An 18978-nucleotide genomic window follows, 5' to 3' on the forward strand; every position below is an offset into this window, starting at 1 on the left:
TATTTTGTCCACTTGAGGGATTTACACAACACGAATGCTCATTCTTCAGAAACAAGAACTTTTTATTTGGTTCAAAGAAGCACAGGGACATGTGAAGACCAGATAGTTACAACTCTCTCTTGAGAAGAAGAAGCCACAAGCATTGAAGAAACCAGGGGATAAGACAGAGGAGCCCCAATTTACTCTCCCAGCCAAAGCCTTAGCAATGAACAGTGATCGATCATCCATGCCTTCCAGTCGTTTTTTCACACTAACTCATACTTTCTTTCCTCGCTGAAATGTTAGTGTACTGTGCTTACCTCCACACCCATGTGACCACTCCCCTGATCCCAACTGTAAATCCCCTTCATTTGCTGATAGAGGCAAATCAGAGCTAGAAGAAAACCTTAGACAAATGATGCAGCTATCTGCCTCCAGTTTTATTCCCAAACCCCAGGCAACCCTTTGTTTTGTGGTCAAGGGAGGGACCAAATTGATTCCAGAGCCCTCAGCGAGCTACTTGTGGTTATATAGGCAACATGTGAAGACATATGATTTATAATGTATATACTACTATTTTCATTCTAGATGCAGTATATCATTTACACCGTTATTAACAAAGTTATTACAAAATCTGTTGAATTTTAAACTAAAAACAATTGTAAGGCACATGTCTTGCACAATTGAACTTAGACAAGTCTTGCCTCTAAGTAAAATATTTGAGTGGATTTATACCACAGTTAATGAAATAACTTCTTATTTCTGAAGAGATCTCCTATACCTTGTCTGATCCAAAGCAGAGAAACTGAAAGATGAACCATTTCTAGAAAGGAAACTTTTTCTCTGTGGTAATATATATATGTTTGTGAATTCAGTTGACCACAGTGATAAATTTCTTTAATCAAAACAGCATGTATTGAAAAATGAAACACCATAAAAATAAATTATTAGAACAGTCCATTTTTATCAAACACTTACATAAAGGTAAAATATATTTGCACACCGTAAATTTCAATACAATTTACATTACAGTAACTAGATTACAACTTATGAAAGGTAAAAGGAACAAAAATAACTGCTTCTGACACACATCCTGCCGATGTGTTGACAGCACGTTTATCCGCATGGCCCATTCCACTCACTTGAAGTTTGGGTGCATCATTTCGCAAAAAAAAAAAAAAAAAAAAAAAAAAAGCATGTCTCACTCCATTATTAGCACAGCGTATTTTATAAATGAAATAAACATAGAAAACTCATTTTAATATTTGCCTCAAGAGGGAGCTTACAGTTCATCTTGCAGATCCTCTGAGATTTCAAGCCATTCCAAGCTAAGGTTCTGATGCCATTCCTTATACAAACCTCTGTTTTCTTTTCTCGAGCCAGTCAATGAGTTTTTACACTTCCATGCCACTTTCTTTCCTCGTGCTTTTTGAAATCCACAGGGTGGACTGGTTTGGGCTAGTTTTTGTCCTTCCTTTACTGAAAAACATAAGAAGAAATAAGTTCAATGTAGGAGACTCCTTATCACACTGAGCATGTCTTGGTCCAAATGGAGGTGTGAATCTCAGAGCCTTATTATAAAAGTGTCCTTCTAGAGAGTAAAAAATGTTGGCAGAGTAAGTGGATGCTGCGCGGACATGCTCCCAGGAACAAACTGGTATTACAACTAAAATACATAAAAACTTCCTGAATAATCAATGGAAAACTTGCAAGAGAGAACCCAGACACCTGAGAACCAAAAGTGGAGAATGCATAGAGACTGGTCGGAGGGGTGGAGGCACGAAAGGGCTGGCCAGGTGCCCACAGACAGCAACTGAAGTCGCGGAGAGACATCTCAGCTATGGGGGGTACCACTGAGAACTCTGGGATCTAATCCCCAAGCTGGGCCCCACAGCAGAGAGCACCAAAACTGAGGAGGGTACTCACATAACATCTGGCTGTGAAAAGCAGTGGGACCCTGTCTACCAGAAAGTAACAGCTGAAAATTCAGGCACCCTCTTAAAGGGCCAACACACAAAATTCCCTGTGGAGCCACCCACCTTGTGCTCTGGCAGAAGGAGGGTGAAGTGGACTGGAGCTGTGAGAGAAGAAGCCAAGACTGGAGATTTAGGGGACAGAGCCCAGAAGGCAGATACCCCAAGTTTCCTGGGCTGAGTCATTCCCTCACACAGCAGAGGACATCTTTCCCACACAGACATTTGCCTTGCCTGGGGGGAAGACAGTTGATACACCCTATTGGAAAACACCTTCCCTGACGCCACTAAGAGATTTAAAATAATAATTAGCCTCCAGGTAGAAGCAACTGCCCCATCTTGTTGAAAAAAACTCTTCCACACCCAAGGATGATTGCCTGGGGGGGGGGGGGGCAATTCAAGTCAGAATCCTATTAGTCTATATGCAGAGGCAGTCTCTGGAGGCTTTGAGTCTTTGCTTGATCTAATTAGTCAGAAACAGCCTTTAACACCTTCCTGCACTCACAATTGAGAGGTGTACAGGATCTACCTAATACATAGTCACAAACTCAAACATAAAGCCAAAATGAGAAGACAAAGAAAGAACCCCCCCCCCCAAATGAAAGAACTAGAGAATTCTCCAGAAGAAGAGATAAATGAAGCAGAGATAAGAAATTTATCTGAAATAGAGTTCAGAGTAATGATGGTAAAGATGCTCAACAGCATGAAAAAAGATATAGTAACTATGAAAAAAGAACAGTCTGAGATAAATATTGATATAACACAAATAAAGAACACATTGGAAGGAATACACAGTAGATTAGGGGAAGCTGAGAGTTGAATCAGTGAATTAGAAGACAGAGTTGAAAATATCACTCAATCAGAAAACCAAAAAGAAAAAACAATTAAAAGTGTCCTTCTTCTCTCACCAGCCTACTTTTTCATTCCTACAAAAAATCCTAGATTATTCCAGTATGTGAAGATGGCAAATAGTTCATATGAAATTATGAAAAAAATAAAATAAAATCGATGGTTCTCTGTTGGATCCATCGTAGTTTAGAATTCAGACACACACACACACACACACACACACACATGTGTCTGACACAATGCCAAAATTTTCATTGTAATCACCACTAAATCTTAATTTTTTTTTTGGAATATGATTTTTGAAATGTTGCATTTTGAATATTCCTCCATTAGCATGTGCTGTATTGAATGCCAAATCATCAAAATAGTGCTTTTCTCCTAAGTATAAGACCTTCCTATTCTCCTCCTCCCATCAGTTTTTGGTCCTACAATTAGGTTACCTAATCCCAGGAAGTTTAATTATTGTTTCAGTCTCTGAAAACAATGTAGGTTCAGGTGCTGATAATTTATGGGTATATGAGTTTCCCTAGATCTGAGATTAATCTTCACTCTCAGCAGATGTAGAGTTCCGATCCACATTTCCAGCCTGTGCCTCGGACTGTGCTATCTTCAACTCTCCATAAAATGTCCATTACTTAAGCTCCTGCAAACAGCCTGTTCCTTAGCATACCCACATCCTATACCAGACTACTGATCAAGCTCTAGATTCCTTTTGATCTAGTTTCCTGAGAATGAGCCCTCACCTGCACAACTAACCACTTCCTGTTCCTGTGTACCGTGCTCTGTACTTCCTTCCTCCTACAGACCCTCCCAACAGCACCTTCTCCAATCCCCACAGGTCTGCCTTCTACCCATCCTTTCACTCTCTCTACCTGACCTTGCAGAACTCCTTAAAGGGGGCGGGGGGATGGGGAAAGAACTCTTCCTAAACAAGCCTGAGCAATATATTTTTATAATATTACTTAAATGACTTCAATTTAACTGTGAATTTGTTACTAATAAAGTAGTATGTTCCATATATATGTTTTGGAGATTTGCATCCAAATAAATAAGATCAATACATCTTTATCTATGAAGTCATCTAGAAAGGAAAATAAATCAAGCAAAGTTGATGAAAAACATGAAATTTTTTAATGGTGAAAAAGGTGATGTGATTATTACTGTAGTTTTTGTGTAGCACTCCTATTGTATTTAAGAGTTACTACTAGTTAAGGAAACAAGAGTTATTATTTTGAACATGACATGGAAGGATAGAAACCATCATGTGTACCAGGTTGGAATTTAAATTTTCTGCAAGGCACTCAGATGATAATGGAGTTGAGTCCTTGATGATGTTTCTCCTTGCTTTCCTGGAAGAAAGGAAAAGGGGAGCATCTAAGAACGAATGAATTAATCACTAGAGCTAATTCCGGCACCTAGAGGTACTTTGTTTTGGTTTATTTTTTTCACTCTGAGAATTTCAAACAATGAAAACGCCACAGATCTTCAAGATGGGAAAACCTGGAAGACTTTTGAATGAATAGAATCTCTACAGTAACACGCACTATTTGGAAGAAGGCAAACAAACTTTAGAGAAAACTCAGTTATTCACACTTTAGAAATATTTATCTTAGAAGTGAGAAGATCTACATAATATTTTTCAAGTTATTTTTTTCAGGCTGACTTGTTATTTACAGCTTTTCCTTAACAGTTTGGCTGGGTTATAGGGGATTTATATCTAATCCTCCCTCTACATCATTGCTTTCCATAATGATAAATCATTTTCCACAGTCTTAGGAATTAAGGGAAGAAGCTAGATATTACTACTGTCTTTATTCTGTACAAGATATTAAAAAACAATTTAAGACAGGAAATTGAACCATGACCTCCTGGTTCATAGATCGACGCTCAAATACTGAGCCACACTGGCCTGGCTATTTATTATTATTATTTAAAATGTCTTACTTAAAAAACCAGTAAATTATAGGTTGGATCCTTTTTAAAATGTATGTGAATGTTAGAGTTTACATCTATTTAACGTTTCTCTGGAACTTTTTTTTCACTTAGTGGATTCTTTAGGGTTTATTTCAGGAAAAGAAGAAGAAAAATTAACATCAAAAGAAAAAAAAAATGATGGGGGAATTCTCCTGATCAATTTCTATTGGAAACATTCTGATATAGATGTCTAGTCCAGCAATTTTCTACCTTTTTCATTTAATGGCACATACAAACTAATTACTAACATCCGGTAGCACACCAAAAATTATTTTTTGCCAATCTGACAAAAAAAATCAGTCAAATTTTTATTCATTCACACCAGACAGCTATTGTTGTGTTGACTATTGTCATTTTTTTTTTTTACAATCTAAAGGAAAAGAAGTCAGTGTCCCTGACTAAATAGTGTGATAATGCATGTTTTAAAAATTCTTGCAGCAAACTGGTTGAAAATTGCTGGTCTAGTCTATTCTAACAAACATATTCTTATTTAAATCCAACATCTTTTCCTTTTTCCTTCTATATATATTTATATTTCCTATGTTAATTATTTTAATTGAATTGACAAATTGATACATATGGAAAAATTTTATCTCTAACTCAAGGGTATGGATGAACAGATATAAAAGAATGCTCCTACGCTTGGCCAGCATGGCTCAGTGGTTGAGCGTCGACCTATGAACCAGGTGATCACGGTTCGATTCCTGGTCAGGGCACATGCCCAGGCTGTGGGCTTGATCCCCAGTGTGGGGCATGCAGGAGGCAGCTGATCAATGATTCTCTCTCATCATTGATGTTCCTATATCTCCCTCTCCTTTCCTCTCTGAAATAAAAAAAAATATGTATTTTTAAAAAGAATGCTCCTAGGAATCTGGCTATTAAAATGTGTCATTTTATTTCAAGCTGCCAACCAAAAAGTGACCTATTTTACCAGTGTGCTTTATTTCCTACACTTAAAAGATCCTTTTGAAATAAAATAGGCTATGACTTGAAATTTTGAAAAAAATACTACAAAGTACACCTACCCAAAATCAAGTCTTTCATTCAGCTTGAGGTCAAGATTGAAAGGTTTAGCATTAATGCTTATACTTAATAAACAAGGGACAGTATAGTTGCATATGTTGCAAGCTTACAAGCATTCAGATCCAGCACATACACTAGCTATGAGCCCCAAGGCAAAGCATGTAACCCATCTCAGCCACCATCTTCTCAACTGAAAAACAGAAACTGAAGGGTACCTACTTCATATGGCTTGTGAGGATCGAATGAGATAATACATGAATCCTATGAAAAGATATATCTCACTAGATTGTATATACTGCATTGGTACTGACAGATACAAAAATCAGAACTTCCTTAAGGCAAATTAAAAATATAAATTTAGGCTAATTTAAAACTTTTTGAGGTATCTCTGCATATATGAATGATTTACCTTTTATGCAGCATCTGGAAACAGCAGGTTCCAAAAGCAACCAGTATCAATAAGAGCAGTGGTATTGTTGGTATGACAACATAAATGAGATTGGGAATTATGCCTACAAAAGTAAAACAGCCAGTGTAAAAAGACAGTTGAAGCAGAATTCTAACACCAAAGTTATATAAAAAGTTTCCCAGAATTTAAGGTAAAATAAAATTATTATCAATAAATAGATTCTCAACAAGGTTCTTCCCTAAGTACTAAAGAGCCTAATGACATAACATATTCATGTTTGTTAAAAATCAAAATCAAATTCATACTGCATTGGTTGTCATGCTCCTATTCAGTGTCCATATTTCCAAAAGTATTATTAAATCTGCTATTCAGATAGGGCTAGTTTTCATAATGTATTAATGATCTTAGCTATCTCACTTCACTAATCCTTCTTAGTTCTTATTTACAGATACAAGCACTGATTATTAAATAATCACTATTAAAATAAATGTTCATTTATTGGACACATAATTATCCTAACCAATAAGCTCAGTGCCATGATGATATGCAAGACTCCCTGGCATTATACCAAAATATGTAAATTTAACTGATGATATAGTCATAACCCAGTGATACAAAACTTCAGAGACATGAAGACTTGCTCTTAATTAAATTCTAAAATGAATCCTTTTTAATCCTGTTCCATCACACTTGATCATGTTGGGTATTCTCAGTAAAATAAAAAACTGAAGTCTCAGATGGCATAAAATGGCCTTCTTGAACATTTTGTCAATGTCATATGGGGGAAAATATCCCTAATGTAATTATTTATTGATTATCTTTAATTAGGTTTAGATGTTCTGAATGGTTTAAAATCAGACATCTGAAAATGAAGCACACTAAGCTTTAACATCATATCCATACAGGAAAAACAAATTGACAACTATGCATTTCGCTAGCCAATCAAAAGCAGACATCATTATTAATCAAAATAATTCTGGCCAAAGTGGACCAACCAGAGCAAACTATCCATTTAACTACATATCACTTCCTTTGTTAACAAGGGATGGTATATTAGCTGAGGTCCAGGGATGAGGTATTTTGAGGATAATATATTTTCATCAACTCCTGAGCCTCCAACAGGTAACAGGTGACTTCAAGAATTTTAAAAATTCACAAAATATTTTTTCCCTTTTCCAAATACCATTATGATCCCTCATCTATGTTAGTAAAGAAAAAGAGACAGTATTCCCCACTCTTTTGTGGATTTTGGATGGCCTGTGGAAAGATTTTGAGACTTTGGGTCTTTGGCTCAATTCTCACAAAGCAGCTAGGATAAGTCACTGTTCCTGTCCAACTGGCATAGGGCCAGGCAAAAATGATTTCTGACTAACATGCCATTTGCACTGGGATTTCATTGTTTCCTTTGCAGACAGTGGTATGTTGGAGGCAGCTGGGTTGCGAGATCATTACTTGCATTCTTCCCACCTTGCTGTGCAGTGATGTCACTTGGGTAGCTTGAAATCAGCCAGGGAGTATTTACATCAGAAAATCCCAAAGTCTACAAATCAGGTGTTTTGTTTTGTTTTTCTTTTAATATTTATTGTTGAAAGTATTACATATGTCCCCTCTTTCCCCCCATTGATCTCTTCTAGCCCAGCCCCAGGCTTTCATCACCCTACTATCTGTGTCCATGGGTTATGCATACATGCACACAAGTTCTTTGGTTGATCTCTTTTTATTTTATACCCACCTCACCCTGGCCAATCCTTAAACATTTCCCAGCACAACACTGTTGGCAGGCCACTGCATGTGAAAATTTACATCATAACTCCTATACATTGTTGGGGAAGTTCCTTGTAGATTCAGATTTTAATGGGGATTACTTAGTTTAGTGCTAGATACATAACTAATCAGAAGAAAACAAAAATAGGTGCTTGTGTGCAAAAACTAGCTTAGCATCAGTTGTTCTAACCTAGTTCAAAAGTAAGTGTCCATAGGCCCATATTTAGTGCACCATTTCACCAAGCAACAAGAAAAGTTGGGGCCAACTGGAAGCAGAGTTTAAACAGTTTCTGTTCTCCATAGAGGATTTAAAGATACGAGAACGAATTACCTGCTTCAGTAACAACCACATTTTGATGGGTGTCTTCTGGTTGGTTTGTAAAGTAAGTCTTCTCTCCAGGAGTTGTTGGCTTGATCTCTTTAGGTAATAAGTACAGACATCATATGATCATATGTAGTGATCAACATGAGAAATGCAAACAGATGAAAATAAAAGTTTATTATAAAGCCATATAAACACCAGTTTTGACTTCTGAACAACTTACAGCTAAGAATTATATATTGAATTAAAATTTATGTGCAATTATCTAACTAGAAAGTCAACATTTAATTACCTTTGAATCAAGCATCTAGTTTGTGAATCCTTGCAACCATAACCACATTAGCAATCAACAGCATGTCTACAGACAATAATATCAAAGCAGGCACGAAGCCAGGCAAAGATAACCAAGAAGCAATGACCATAAGACTATGAGCCACTAACTGCAATTCAACAGCAAGCAAAGATGATTTTGGTACTAATATCAGTGTAATATTTAGGTTCCTCCTCACAATAATAGTCAGCAGGAGATTGCATATGGATTGCATTTGGAATTGATGATTCAAATCATGTTCTAAGCACATTTCTATCCTATACAAATAATGCTATCCTTAGGTATTATTTCTAACAATGTCTACCTCTTTTTAAAATATGCTAATAAACTAAGGCTTGTGAGTTGTTTCTTTTCCTGGTTCTATGAGATGAGATCTCCTCAATTCCATGCCCTTAAAAGATATTGAAAATCTTACCATGACCTGGTACTGCTCTATCACCTCATTATTTTTCTAGGTCTTATTTGTTAAATTAATAGTTCAGTGACTATACTAAATTATTAAGAAAATATCCTGTAAATTTGTTTTCATTTGTTCCAAAAATATAATTTCCTATTTATTTTTGTCAAGTGATGGAAAGAAAAGCACATATGTATCATCTTATATTGGTTTCAGAATAGGAAATCATTTCTTATTTTTATTGATTTTTACAGAGAGGAAGGGAGAGGGATAGAGAGTTAGAAACTTTGATGAGAGAGAAACATCGATCAGCTGCCTCTTGCACACCCCCTACTGGGGATGTGCCCCCAACCAAGGTACATGCCCTTGATCGAAATCGAACCTGAGACCCTTCAGTCCACAGGCTGACGCTATATCCACTGAGCCAAACCAGTTAGGGCAGGAAATCATTTCAATGTAATGTTTACTACTCTGACCGACCACATATTCTCTATTCATTGGGAGTTTAATCATATACCATCCTGTAATAATATTTATTATCATTATGTACGTATTTCACCCTGACCCTTTAATGAGCTCCACTAGGTTTCAGATACAGTCCTACCCTACACTCATTCTTCTGCAGAACTCATTTAGGTACTCTATACCTATCTCAACTGGTATTTGCTGAACAAATAATACAGATATTATGTAATTGATCAACACAGAACTTGTCAGTTTAAAAATAATTTTAATAAAATTTAATTTAATGCAGTTGTTGATTAAGTAATAACATTTTAGAAACATAATTCCATACATGTTATTTTTAATGTCTAATAACAAGAGTATATAGTGCAATTTAAATAAATGCAAAACTTAGATTCAGATGTATCTCCATAAAATGCATTTGGGTAAAATTGGTAGACCTATAGAATAGATATGCAGCTCATAGGACAATAACAAAAATGATGGCAAAGAGAACAGGCAAACTCAGAAGTAAATTATTCACTTTGGATATGACTAGTCATGCCTAGATGGTATGTTGGAGCAGAAAGAGAAGATTAAGTCCAAATTAAACAGTAGTTCTGGTATAGTTAGAGAAATAATTAAAGTTCAAAATAATTTGTGTTATAATTTGTAAATTTTAAGTAGGCCCACTGCTTAATTCTCCAAGTCTCTCACTAAAGAGCTAACCATAAATTCACAAAATATAAATATTTGAAGATTTAGGTAGACTATAGGAGATAAAGGAAAAAATAATTTTATGTCTACAATGCTCTTCCATGAGTAATATAAATCTAGATTATCTAATACGAAACAAGTCAAGAAGATTCTGAGATTATAGTGTCCTGAATAATGTAACTATGAAGGCCAAAATAAATAAATAAAATAAAATAAACAAATACACTTAGGTCAAATTTTTCATCTAAAAGCTCAAAAAAGAAGACAATATTGTATTAAGAAGATTCTATAATATAATCTGTTTAAGAGTTTTGAGTACATACAGTTGCAAATAGAAACTACCAGAGAATTTCAACTTTATATTTTTTAAGAAAAAAAAAAGAAGACAAAAAACAAAAGTGTAACAGATTTAGCTTTGTAAAGGCTTCTAAAAGGGTAATGATGGATTTAGCAACCCAGGGGCTGCTAAAGAATAAACTCACCAGGGAGAGAAAGTTGCCTAATATACTCAAGAGCAGGATAAACATGACAGAGAAGTAAATCTAATTCAACTAATCCCTTGTGCTTCACGGTCTTATGAGAAAAAGGAATCATGTAATTTCAAGAGAATAATGGAAATAGCAGCACTTGATTATGATTGCCTTCCATGAGTACATGAGGTCAAGTAGACAGAAGAGTTAAAATGTATTTCCAAAAACTGAGGAGACAAATAGCTCCAAAAGAAATCCCAAAGCCTAAGTATCTAATTTGACTTCCTTAAATTATTATTTAAAATTAGTTTATAGAGTTTTGATTAATCTCTCTTTTGGCCAAATATCAATACAGTTAAGCTGTCTTATTCAAAGTAATTCAAATTTACTATTTCCATAGGAAACTACACTGCAGTCAGCTTAGGTCAATGCAATCTTCTCATTTGCTGCATAGGGCAACAAATTAGAGACTTTAGCAAAAGCTGATTAAGGAGGCATATTTCAAAGAATGAGGAGCACAGCAAGAACATGGCACATGTCCCTACTTTTTTTCACGATGGTTGGTTCAATGAGCTATGACCACTTTGATATTGACTGAAGAGTATGTGCCAAGAATCATGCCATGAAATCCTGAGGTAATGTTCCTTTGATCCCTTAAATTCCCCAGATGATCACCCAAAGACCTGTTGCTCAGATGTGTAAATCTATGGGTGCTTTGGTGACATACCTCCTTCACATACACCATACTGAATATTTAAAATATTTTAAAATAGATGTTTATTTTTCATTAAATCAATTTACAAAAACACAATTTGACCTTCATATTGGAAATGATTATTTCCTCTTAAAGACACCTTCCCGGATGTTTCTGGTACTTCCTAGATGTTTCTAGTGACTGTAGTTTCTATTTCTAGTGACTCTAGTTTCTATAGTTCCTAGTTTCTCTGGTCCTCACTCTGTGACAGCTTGTCCTGTAGCACACAGTGGGCTTCAGGACACTGCATGACAGGACAAGCTGCAGAGTACAGTCACGTTTCACAGCAGAAAAACAAAAAGAGCCAAAGGTAGCAAAGCCTAAAGATAAGACAATACAAGCAGATATGCACAAAATCTGTTATGTCAGTTTGCAATACATCCTACCTGGTTCATACTTGCAGATGTAATTGTGCTTCATGTTGCACCTGTCGTCATTCCACTGGTAAAGGTAGGGGCCTCCAAGGCCAGGATTGGCTGTAGGTTGATGATACATCACAACGCACTTTTCACTTCCACAGGAAGGTTCATCCGTATACCAGTTTCTGAAAATATAGGGTGGGGCAAAAGTAGGATTACAGTTGTTCATGTAGAAAAATAATGCAATAATTAATAAATAACAATGCAGTAATTTATAAATAATAATACAGTGATTAATAATAATACAATGATTAATAAACTAACACAATGATTATCCTACCTAATAATAGACAAATATGCAAATTGACCACACCTTCGCTATGCCCAGGCCACGCCCACCAGCCAAAGCCACACCCACCAGCCAATCAGGGTGAGTATGCAAATTACCCCTACCAAGATGGCGGTTACTTTGCATACACTGAGGGAGGGAGGAGTGAAGACTGAAGACAACTTAGAAGGAAGAGGGAGGAAAAGTGGAAAGCAAGGTGGCTGCCAGAGGGAAAGCCTGGGTGGGGCGGGGCGGAGTGGGGCAGGTGGCAGCAGCGTGCAGGTGCAGGCGCTGCGGCCGCTTGCAGGATTCTTCCTGCAAATGGGCTACTAGTTAAATAATAACACAAGAACTGGGTTCCACATACTGAAAACCTACTCTTGTCCCACTCTGTAGAGAGCAGCAGGAACACTTCTAAGTGATGTCGCCTGTTCTATTCTGACATCCCCTACAGGGAGCAGAAATCTCCCTCAGGAGCCGACTCACCGGTACTGGGAGCCGCTGCCATCGGACCAGCGGTAGAGATCTGGGCAGGCACCAGACGCTTGCCCCTCTCCACTCCTCCAGAGGCCTATCCAGAAGTCGCCATCAGAAATCCCCGTGCCTGGTTTTGTCAGGTTTTGCAACATGCTTTCTATCAACTTCTGTTCTGCTGCGTTCTCCAGGCTGAGCAGGGCTCCCCCCTCACTCTCACAAGCCAGGCGCGCCTCCTGGAAGCTCACTCGGCTGGACAGTTCCTGGAAATAGGCCATCTTGTAGCAGGGGTGCTTGTAGTCAGCAAAACACACCTTTTGGCCTGAAAAGCAAGGAAGCAAACAAACAAAACAGATGATTTAAACACACAGGCAACAAAACAAAAAATTTGATTTAAAAAACAATCTCAAAATTGAATTTCACATACGCCTACATATTAAGAGAATGAATTTCCCTGATGTCATACTATGAATAGGCACGATCATGCCGAGTCATAATGAAGCCATAGTGTATGGGACTTAGCTAACTCTACCAGCAATGGTATATTTTATTTACACCCTCCCCCGTTTTACCCCCAAACATGTAAGCCAAGATGATACAGACTCTCCCCCATGGTCAAGCTGTTTTGTTTCTCATTATCTTCTTTGGTTCACCTCTTACCTCTGGTTGTCAACTTCACAAATGGCCAGGAACCCCTCTCTGTCACTGTTCCTTATCTCCAACCTGCTGCCCCTGGCGTACACCACTCTTAGTCTTTGTCTGATTTCTCGTAGGTGTAGCCTTGGAAAATAGACTATCATACTATTTTATGTAAAATTAAGTTAAATGACTTTATGCTAAGAAATTAAGCACAAAGTTTTACTGCTTTCTTATGGTTCATCTGCAGGAACATTATTTCTCTTGAGATTGAAGGCTTTTTTTCACCGTGTATTTAATTTTGTAGCTGAGCCAGAAAAGTTGTCAGTAATGATGGCTGGAGGTGTTGCTGTACTTAAACACTGGGAACAAAATAAAGCATCCCAGATTTGCACTCTTGATTACAGTGTATCACCCTGAGCCAGTGCCGGTAACAGATCCCTTCTTCCAGAGTCAGCAACTAATCACCTCTGATGACGCAGAGGCAGGACGGAGCGGAGATCAGCGCAAGGCCATTCACCTCACCACAGTGTTTGAGTGACAGGCATCCAATAACTTGACACGAGCAGAGAACAGCCAACTAATAAAATGGCAGCCAGTTGTCCTCTGTCTCATTAACCCTGATCTGGACCCAGGAGCAACACACTGAATCATATGAACAAATTAGCAGACTGCCCCAACTAATTGTTAATGAAAAATAGCAGACAGGTATGAATGCCCTCAGGAAACTGGAATTAAAGATTGACTTCAAATGGACAAATCCGTCAGAAACATTCATTGAGCGATGATTATGGACGTCCCAATGATTGGTCCTGGCATAATTGTTATTTAAAAAAGTTTCTCCTAGTCGACTATTGGGTTTTGAGATGACTTCATTATTAAAAAGTGTTGTTTTCTGGTAATAGTTTAACAATGCCATTAAGCCTCGTGATTTTTATGCCTATATTTTCACTTCTGGTAATATGCTAACAATGCCATGAAGCCTGGTGATATTTATGTCTATATTTTTAAATCAAGCTCTGCTTCCATTTTCATCTTCTGCATCCTTTACATACTTGTAAGTTTCAAAATATCTCTCAACGGCATTCCCTTGAGGTTTCAATTTGTTTAGTTTTTCATTCTAAGAAATCTCAGTCTTGGATTTGATTCCAGTACTTCTAAAATAGTAACCTTGTCCAACAAGATTGTTTTGCAAGATGTCAAAAAGCCAAATTAAAAAAAAATGATTAGCTAGAAGTTTTAATAAGTAAAAGTTATTTATGTAACAAATATATACACTTTCAGAGGATGCGTATGTATGACTTATATGCTAAAAGCCTCTGCTCATTATCTTTCCTATCCTATATAATAAAAGGCTAACATGCAAATTGTCCCCTCGACCTGGAGTTCGACCAGTTCAACCAGAAGTTCGACCAGGGAGCAGGGCCGGCCAGCCAACCACCTGCAGCCCCCTCCCCCTGGCTGGCTCTGGCCGGATCGGCCCCGATTAGGGAGGGCGGGTATGACCCCACCCGTGCATGAATTCATGCATCAGGCCTCTAGTATTAAAAATAAATGCAGCACAGACTTAGTATTTATGGTGAGAGTACAAAAATGATGAGACTAAACTTATTTATAAAATTAAGATAGTGCTTCTAATTAGACAGCTTTTGGTGTCATGAGAAAATTCCTATTGCCACTATTAGCTATTAGCAAAGTATAAATGTCAGTCTGTAGAGAAATAATAATAATAAGAGAAAATCCATAGACTGGGGTTAAATTTAAAATAATTAACAACTAATACTGCCCGGGCCCTGGATGATAGCCAATCCTGATGCTCGCTGTGGCTGTGGCTGTGGATGATGGAGTGGTCCAGGGTCCTGGGCCAGCGGGTGGAGACTGCGGTGGCTGCATTGCAGGGGATCTCTCAGAGAATCGGGACAGTGGCCAATTACCCACTACAGATAGGCATTGACTCCAACGTGTATTGATTGAATATCAACTGTGTCCACAGACTTTGAACTGAAAAGTCACTAGCAGTTCAGATCTAGCATGGCAGTTTCCAGGAAATTATGGAAACATTGCAGTTTTTTAAATGGTATACATATATCATAGTCAGTTAAAGCTGACGCTGTGAACTTCTTTACACCCGATTGTACTTCACTACTGATTTCCACCTTCTCAGGCAAATTTAGTCCATGTTGCAGCAAAAGAAGTAGCTATTGAACTGCTCACTGTCATTTCAGCTGACCACACTGGGCTGTCATCGCAGTGGAACTCCAACAGCTGGGAAACAGATGTTGCCCTGATTCCCAGAAAAGTCCCATTAATACAGATCTGCTGGAAACAACTTTTCCCACTTCTGTAAAGGCTAATATTCCTAGAGAACCATTATGGTTCCCTCCCTTCTCATTCTGTGAGATCACAGAGAGAATTTCCTCTTCTCTTACTTCTAAAGTGTTATATTCAGATAAAATCTTCCACCCACCACTTTGAAATACAGGAGTTCTAATCTTCCATCTATTCTATCTACTTCATCTAACCTTCTATCGACTAGTCTACTACCCATAACATATTCAGATAAATATTCAGATAACGGTGTAACCGTTTTTGCTACATGAAGGCTAACTTGATACTATCGAACAATAATTTACTAAATGTTACTTAGCATCTGTAGTGAGAAATAGCCTTTGCTTGTTGGCTTATTTACAAGAGAGAGAAAAGACCTTCTACCTAGGAGTCTATACCTATTGGTTTCTCTCTCTCTCTCTCTCTCTCTCACACACACACACACACACACACACACACACACACATACACACACACCCCTACATATGTACCCAGGAACTTTTATTTAGAGATCATTCTCAGTATTGCCTATTAAAATAAACATTCCTATCAATATCAGAGCCAAGACTGCACTATTTCCATGAATATATTACTTTGTATTTTTTTTCTTAGTCATTAAAATTCCTTTAGAGCTAAATATTGGCAGAGTTTTCAATGCTTTTGGCAATAATGTAAAAGTGGGGCCAAACTCATAAATGGCGTTGCAGTTTACTTTTTTCTCCCTGAATAGAAAGGGATCTTGGTGTTATTTTGCTTATATGTACTAACTTTCTGACAGGTGAGTCCTCAGTGTGTTAGGAAAGTAGTTACATTTTTCTTAGACCTCATATTATAATCATATATTATCAATATTAACTAAATATTGAATTTATATCCCATTATTCAGTAAAATGTATAAGACATTTTATGAATTCCTGTTGTTCAGTTATGGCCTACCTTAGGTGGCCCAGAAAAAGTTGTACAAAAGAGGATCTACATGATAAACCCAAACCAGGCTGACTGGATTTCAAACAGTTGATCAGAATCGCACAAAAGAATTTGTTTTCCATAATTCTTTCTTACTCCCCTCAAAAATCACACTGATAAGTATGCTGATACTACAGTATACAGTGTCACATGACCTCTGATGGCAATGCTGACACTTTTGAACTAGAAAGAAAGGGAAGGCTATTGATTCCATGTTCTGTTTCAGGGTTTAATATAACACCAACTTCTTAAGAATTTTCCTTATAAAAATGTTTTGTAATAATAAACTTCATTTTTGCAACAGAGGTTGTATGATGCCATGAGCTGCATAGTGCACTATGAAGATGTGCTGGAATCCATTTCCTTCCTGACAAGGAAATGAGATTTCTTTTTTAATTAAAAAAAATCTAATATTTAAAATCAAGGTCTAAATAACAAATGGTAAACCATTTGTGTGACTTAAGATTTCAAGCATTCAATCAATCAGAACTGGCTTGGAATCCCAGAGTTCTACTTGAACTGTGGGGACATTGAGGACATTAATGTTTTCTTTCCTAAAAAGTGAGAGTGGCCCTGGCTGGTCTGGCTCAGTGGACAGAGCGTCAGCCTGCATACTGAAGGGTCCTGGGTTCGATTCCAGCCACGGGTCCATGCCTGGGTTGCAGGCTCGATCCCCAGCAGGGGGCAGCTGATCAATGATACTCTCTCATCATTGATGTTTCTATCTCTCTCTCCTGCTCCCTTCCTCTCTGAAATTAATAAAAAAATACATTTTAAAAAAGTGAGAGTGGTTATGACTTTTAAAGAGATAAGAATCATAATAGTAGCCTGGCATTTATCAAGAGCTTAATACGCAGGGCCTCAATGTTAGCACAATCCATGCCTTTGGGTAAATTAGGAAAATATCTCTCCTAGAGATATAGGCTGTTCAGCTAGAAAAACATAAATAAATAAATAATGTGTTTTTCTGTAGGTGGCCTCAGCTCCAGGCACAGGGCTGGCCACGCGGGGTCCGTCTCACAGCTCTTTGAAAGTCAAGTAATTTTCCCAAATTCACACAGCTCACCAGTGGTGAACTCAGGGCTGAGAACCAGGGAGCCAGGCTCCACAGTTCATGCATTTACCCAGATTTCCATGCGGCCCCCAGAGGTGTCTCAAATAGAACCTTTTTTCTAAGGTGAAAGATTTCATAGATAAAGGGATTGATGAATATATTCATTATTTGTGTTTTCCATGTTATAATTATTAGTATTATCCATTAGTATTATCCATACATACAATAATTATTAGTATTATCCATTAGTATTATTCATACATACTATCCATTATTGATTACTGGGTGCCTAATATGTGCAAGGGTTTGTGCCTTGAGAGTTTGTTTCTAAGCAGATTGTGGATTTTCTCTTACTGAACATTTAGCCACACGATTAATATTGGAACATCGATCTAGTATTTTCAGACCCTATATGTCTTTAATGATTGTTTTATCAAGCCCCTTTTTCCCCCAAATAAAACAAACAAGACCCAAGCTGATTTTCCCGCCAATTATAAGGAGGGTAACTAGAATCAAGTTGTCAGGCCATGTTGTATCACCCCTAACGTGTGAAAGAAACAGTCTCTCCTGGCAGTGTATGCATCCAGCCACCTAGCACAGAGCACCGTCACAAAAAGTAACTATTGTTAGTGAGGACATCAGCCAGATTTCCGCTTGCACCCCTTTATTAAACAACACTGCCTCTTTTCTTGTGTTAATGGAATAGATACTGCCATCTCCAGGAAAAGGAGTTCTAAAAACAAAGCCATAAAATGCTGAACAACAGCAGTTAGGAATTAATGGCTATGATGAATGTGCAGTTTATTAAATGACTAGCAATAAGATTAATTTGTTCCTTTCTTGCCCAAGAGATGCTTAAAGTAATTGCATCTTTGAAAACTGCACCGTCATCACTTTATGCTTTTGATGATGTCATGGAATACCACCAGAGGCTGGGATAACAGTTCTTTGTATCTCCTTTGCTATTATGTTAATCTGTTGGCTACTGATCATCACCATGATTTTGCAGTATTCTGTGGCTTCTGTGTGGTAAAGAGAGAGGTCTCTACACCATCCACTCTTCTAAAACAAAATATTTGCCAATTTTAATAAGTTCCAATTAATACATATTAAAATGTTCTGCAGAAATTTGGAGGTACCATGAAACATACTCAGTGCCATTTTGCAGCACAAACAGGTTGGGGATCACTGCTGTGTGCACAAAAAAAAAAAAAAAAAGAGGGAGAGAGTAAAAGAAAAAAGAAAAAGAAATGTTACTTCAAAACACTTCATATGTTTAAAAATACCCACATGCTCTTCAAATACATCTTCCCATCTTTGGAACCTGAATTTTGAACTCTTCGTTTTAATATGTATCTCTATCTCCTTAAGTAAAATCCTCTTACCTTTGTCCTAAGGATTCCATTACCTACCAGCCACTTGACAAA

General features: G+C 37.4%; 1 protein-coding gene across 2 annotated transcripts in view; it reads right to left on the reverse strand.

The window, feature by feature from the left end:
* Nucleotides 1-1373: 1373 nt before the first annotated feature.
* CHODL (chondrolectin) overlaps nucleotides 1374-18978 on the reverse strand; it is a gene marked incomplete at both ends in the record, with an annotated part of 87034 nt that continues 69429 nt past the window's right edge. For both annotated transcript variants that reach the window (XM_079766298.1, XM_079766297.1), the window contains 5 exons: nucleotides 1374-1458; nucleotides 6208-6310; nucleotides 8303-8389; nucleotides 11793-11950; nucleotides 12580-12889. In XM_079766298.1, coding sequence (XP_079622424.1) covers nucleotides 1374-1458; nucleotides 6208-6310; nucleotides 8303-8389; nucleotides 11793-11950; nucleotides 12580-12845 — 699 coding nt within the window. The remainder of the gene's footprint in view (nucleotides 1459-6207; nucleotides 6311-8302; nucleotides 8390-11792; nucleotides 11951-12579; nucleotides 12890-18978) is intronic.

This window comes from Cnephaeus nilssonii (assembly GCF_951640355.1).
Source record: "Cnephaeus nilssonii genome assembly, chromosome: 3".
In the NCBI taxonomy this organism is placed as follows: Eukaryota; Metazoa; Chordata; class Mammalia; order Chiroptera; family Vespertilionidae; genus Cnephaeus; species Cnephaeus nilssonii.